The following is a 6,000-nucleotide window of genomic DNA, read 5'->3' as shown; positions in this document are numbered from 1 at the left end:
AATCTCTATCCCATCCACACACTACTCCTTTCCCCTGCCGAGTGAGTCACGCCTACCCCGAAAGGGAAATGGCTTAATGGTGTAATAATAATAATAAAAATGGAGCGCAATGTTTTCTTTTTGCAAGATAATATTTAAGAATGTTGCTTGTAAGTGCCATCTGGGTCATAAGTATCTAAATATTTTGAAATATTGTTACATTTGTTTATTTCAATATTTGTAATTGAAATCTTTTTAAATATATTTTTTAGAAATACTGGTAAATTATTCTAACCCTAAAAGCCGTCATAATTTGTCATTATTTTTCACAGTTGTATTTATGTTTTTGTTACTATTATTATTCTGAAATATTTATTAATTTAATATTTAATAGCTGAAAAGGTGTTCATATGATTTTATATTCAATTTCGAAAAAAATGGTATCTAATAAAATATACACTAGTACCTAGTACTTAACAGTAAAAAAACACGTAAATTACCTAGGGTATTTTACTTACCCATCCCTGTCGACAAAATTTTAACGGGATCTTTTCAAATTCGCTTCGAAAATCATAAATGAAAATTTGCATTGCACAATAAATAATGAAGAGTCCAAAATTTCATTTTGCGGTAAACTGTGCAAAATACGAGAAAGATGAATGAACAAACATTGTCCACCCAAAAAAGAAACTACTCAAGCTACGAAAGAAAAAAGTAAAATTTGTACTCCTGAATAAAAAACCGCAAATTTATTACCCATCGTTTTTTGATAGGACACGTAGTTTTTGTTTTAATCGTAAAAAGTAAGATTAAAAATAAAAAGAATGACATTTTTTTAAAAACGTCACAAAAGTCAAAACAAAAAATGAAAAGATAAAAGGTGTTCAATAAAAAAAGATCTACACATTTGCTATAAACTATTTTTATAAAACATTATTAAAAATACAGAAAATTAACCTTTTGGACACAAGTTGCAATAAAGCTTTTAATCAAAAGCTGTTTTTTACAGGTTGCACACTATTTAACTATTTTACTTCTAACTGCATATAAATAATATTTACAAAATAACTTTTATACCAGGGCAAAATTTAAAACTGCCTGACTTGACAGTAAGCAAATGCCTAAAAAAAGGTCTTTGCTTTCCCAGATTTGTGGTACTGAACACTTTTCTCATATTTTTGGTTGATCACTTTTCTGCCAATAATGTAGGTGCTTATACGGAAATTAATACCGATTATCGTTCATTTTAGATATTTTCGAACAGCTTTAATACTTATGCGTAAAAAAGCAATGTAAAATAAAATTATGTACGAACAAGCATATAAAAATATTGGTTTTTGTGAAATAACACTATGTTTTAGTATTTTAATATCTATTTAGATGCGATTTATGAATAAAAATAATATAAATTTCTTTCTAACTTTTATTTTTATCTATAATTTTGTAATGTGAATGGAAGCAAAATGTTAGAACTACCCATTTTGACTTCTGGAACTGCCCATTTCACTTTAGAACTGCCCGACTTGGGTAGAACTGCCCTTTGTTGTATAGAATGTTCTATACTTCACACTTTATACAAAATTCAGACGAAAATGCTTCAAATGATGCGCATTTACGATTTTCATGTTGTTAAACACATTCTTACACTAAAATTTTCTTAACAAGTATAATTTAATTATATAACTATTTACCTGTTAATTAAATACATGTACATGGAAAGAAAAGTTTTATTTGTCATTTTTTCCTCATAATAATTCTTCAATTTTGAAAGTCAATACTTAAACCGATAATTTTATATCATGATGGATACACGTGTGTATATAAATCAGATGCAATGTTTATCGATAAAGCTTGAAAATTTTTTAAAAAGGTAAAAAATATTAGTTCATAGCACTTATTTATTAACGAAAACATAAGTTTTTGGCTTATTCATTCAGTAGTTAACCTAAATTTCCCCAATAGCAATTTGAATTACCCGCCTAAAATCTCACAGTTTCAACTTTCAAGAGTTTTGTCGTCTGCTGCTCTCTAAACTTAATGCGTTTCTTTTTATTATTACATATTATGCATATTTTACGCATAGAAAGTTACAAAATAAGTAAACAGAAGGTTCCATTTATTAATTTCACACATCGAGTTCGTATCTAGGTTCTCGACCAATCAAATTTTCCATAAACCAACAAAGCAGATAGAAATTAATCCTTCGAAAAATATTAATTTCACGATTAATTCAAAATAGGTCTCCGTCAAAGATATTTCTCCGTGAAAAGGTACCCTAAGAAATTAAAGAATTACCGCTTATTACCGCGATTACTTGTAATTACCGGTAAATTGGTGGTGTTACGTAAAATCTGGTAATAACGGTAACACTAATTTGAATTTTCAAACGTTTCCGAGAATATAACAGAATTTAGGAGAATTAAAAAGAATTAATGATTTTTAACAATATTTTTATTGTTCAGGTTATATCAGCCACTGAATGTAAATTATTTTCTAGCTCAGACATATTCAGGAATTTAAAATATGCAAAGCAGTAGCTCAATAATTACTTAACAATGCTAGACTGAAACTTTAACCTCAAAATTCAATTGCCTCAAATTACTTAATATATATATACCACGATGTAGAATAAAAAGACCCCACTCCCGGAAAACTTGGACGCGTGATATTTTCAAAATTCTCTGATTTTTCTTTGACTAATTTTTCATTTTAAATAATAAGTATTCAAACACCAGCATTTTAATCTTATGATGTTTTCACCATAGAATATTTTATAAGCGGAATTAAACAGTGTTTTACATACAAATTAAAAATTTTCAAATGTTTAAATTTATTTCAAACAAAAACAGAAGTTTTTTCTATTTTAAAAGATAACTCTTTAACAAAATACTGGAATTTTCAACAAAATAATTGAATTTTTAACATAATACATAGTTGAATATTCAACACAAAAACTCGAATTGCTAACTAAAAATGGTCATAGTTTAAATATTTTTTCAAAAATGAATGAAATTTATACAACAAAAGAAAAAAAAATTTTAACAAAAAGACGAATTTCCAACAAATAAATATTTTTCACTCAGAAAATAAATAAAAGTTTATCTAAATTATTGAACCTTCAAATCAGAAGACAAATTTTCTTTACAAAAAATCATTTTCAAACAAAAAATATGACAGTTCAACAAAAAATTATTTTCCACGAAACTAATGCATTTTTACGTAAAAATAGGAAATTTCAAACTACAAAATAATTTTTTTACAAACAAAAAAAGCAAATTTTTTATCAAAAGTTGCATTTTCATACAAAAAATGAATTTTTAGTCAAACAGGTTGACTTTTTAACAGAATTGTTGAATTCTCTGGCAAATGGTTGCATTTTTATAAAAAAATAGAATTTATCTTAAGGCAGAAAAAATTTTTATTACAAAAAAAGTTGAAATTTCATCCAAAAAAGATTCCATTTAACTCAGTAACATCAAGAATTGAATTATTGTAACAAAAAAGAAGTTTCTATGAAAAAAATTGAATTTTCAATTCAAAAAGAGGAATTTTTTCAACAAAAAAGATGAATTTTTAACAAACAATAGTTAAATTCCCTACCAAGTGTTTATCCATTTTTTTCGTTTTTTAACCAAAAAATATCAATTTTTTACTAAAAAAGATGAATTTGTAATAAAAAAAAATTTTTTTTTTAAAGTGGCATTTTCATAAAAAAAGGGTTGAATTTTCAAACGAAAAGTTACCGAAAAAATGCAATTTTCTATTAATTATAATAAATTCTGAGATTTTCATAAGTTCTCAGAGAATTTATTTCTCGGTTATATTCTCGGTAATATTCTCACTCTCGTAACCGTTCTCAAAGTAATATAACCGACTCAGGAACTCTATTTCTGACATTTGTGTTTCGAACTGGCGATTTTCCTAACCTCCACAAACTCGTGGGAGAAACCTGTCAAAATCGACAGGAAAACGGCCTTTATCGCATGAAATATCAGGAATAAACGGTTAATTCCTTCGCCACACAGATGTCAAATTTGTTCTTTACTCTTCTTAAAGACTAACCTAAAAAATGTCAGAGTCTGAAGTGACTTTACAGCATTTTTATGTCTTTAATAGCACTTACGCGGAAAAGGAAGGAGAGGTAAGCTCAGAAATACTTTTGTAAACAGTTCGTTTGCCTAAATTAGCCTGGAAATTGACTTTTATCAATAATTCGGACAATTAATGCTTTTTCCCCCGCAGTTTTTGATATGCTGACAAAAAAAAGAACTGGTATAATCAACCTAAACGGGAGAGTGTTTTGTTTTTATTTTTTTTTTCACCTTTTATTCTTTTTTGACTATAGATTTTTTTTGCAGGAAAAAAATAAGATTTTATATTATCATCCGCCAAAAACAGATATCGATACTCAGATTAAAAACATAGGACTTAGCGAAGCAATCATTAAATTTACAGAGTGAGTACTTTTAATTTAATTTTAGAAATTTAACATTTTCATGGAAAATATTTTATTGAAGAGGTACACATAATTTTTTTAAATGAAAAATGTGAAAAATGATAATTGTATATTGTTTAATACACACTTTTTTCATTGCATACGATCTATTCTCAAAAAGAAAATAATTTTAAATATTTTCTTTGAATAATGTTATTAAGTTAAGGTTTTTTTCTGAAATTTTCAAATTTTTGTCTACTTTTGACATAAAGTTTAGTAATAATTACTAAAATTTAATAAAACTAATTGTTTATAACTATTTTTTCGTGTAGTAATGCAAGTAAGTTGCGGTATTTTCTCTTAAATTTTCCACTTTTGTCTACTTTATTTCGCATTATTAATGCAAATTAACAAAAATAATTAATTAAACAATTTATAGGGAAAAATTTAGAATTTAATTTTTAAAAATTGAAAAATATGTAAAATATCTGTTTTATTTCAGGAAAATTTATTTATAAAAGAGAAAAATTGCTTAAAAATTATTCTATATTCAGTTATTATTTTTTCATGACTAAAAAGCTAAAGCAAAATTGAAAATTTATGTAAAAGCCGCAACTATTTGGCATAACTGTAGAAGAAAGTTAAATAAATAATAAATTATTGGAACATTTGTTAACTTTCATTAATTATTTCCCCAATAAATAAAAAGTTGACAAAAAGTGGGAAAATTCAGGAAAAAACTGCAACCTTCTAACATTATTTAAAGAGAATTGTAATAAAAATAAATTGTTTAAATAATTATATTCGTTAAATTGAATTAACTACTATCTCACTCTAATAGAAAATTGGACAAAAATAGGAAACTTTAAAAGAGATAATTGCAACTTTTTAGCATTATTCTAAGAGGATATTGTTATAAATAATAGATTATTAAAAAAATTATTCCTGTTATATTTAATTGATTATTTTCCGACTCTAACCGAAAAGTTGAAGAATTCAGAAAAACGGCGACTTTCTAACTGTATTCTAAGAGAAAATAGCGAAAAACAATAATAAAGTCTTTAAATAATTAAAAAAAAAGTTAATTATTCATTTTTATTGTATAAGAAATTGCAAAATTTATATTGTTAAAATTAAAAACAAATAAGTTAAAAATTAAAAAAAATTAAATTAAGTTTAAATTTAATTTTTTTAAATTGTGTTGAGTTTCTACTCGATTCACCTAATATTGATGAACCTGAATAAAATGTACCAAAACATTAGTTTTCAAGGAACCTATAAAAAAACTTTGTAGTTTTGGAATATCAATAATATCCATATATTTTTTTAAATATGAAATTTTTTTTAATTTATTTTAATCATAATTAATAATAATTTATTATTTCCCACTAACAGTCCATTGGATTATTACTAATTTACTAAAACATTATTTTCCAGTTTCTACCTATTTTCTAAAAAAATCGATTTTTTCCAATTGTTTTTATAGATTAAATATTTATTTATTGAATTAAAATCTAAAAGTACATTTTTGGTATTTATTTCCAATACAAAATTTACTTTTTTCTGTAGGTTTCAATAATTCAAAA

At 25.1% G+C, this 6,000-nt stretch overlaps 1 protein-coding gene across 1 annotated transcript in view; it reads left to right on the top strand.

The window, feature by feature from the left end:
* The first annotated feature begins 3,870 nt into the window (after positions 1–3,870).
* LOC117167580 (vacuolar fusion protein CCZ1 homolog) overlaps positions 3,871–6,000 on the top strand; it is a 32,984-nt gene continuing 30,854 nt past the window's right edge. Inside the window, exons 1-2 of the mRNA XM_033352627.1 lie at positions 3,871–4,120; positions 4,338–4,435. Coding sequence (XP_033208518.1) covers positions 4,049–4,120; positions 4,338–4,435 — 170 coding nt within the window. The 5' untranslated portion in view covers positions 3,871–4,048. The remainder of the gene's footprint in view (positions 4,121–4,337; positions 4,436–6,000) is intronic.

The sequence above is a fragment of the Belonocnema kinseyi genome, chromosome 1 (genome assembly GCF_010883055.1).
Source record: "Belonocnema kinseyi isolate 2016_QV_RU_SX_M_011 chromosome 1, B_treatae_v1, whole genome shotgun sequence".
Lineage (NCBI taxonomy): Eukaryota > Metazoa > Arthropoda > Insecta > Hymenoptera > Cynipidae > Belonocnema > Belonocnema kinseyi.
The sequence above is the reverse complement of the archived record's forward strand: the minus strand, read 5'-3'. Positions and strand labels throughout refer to the sequence as shown.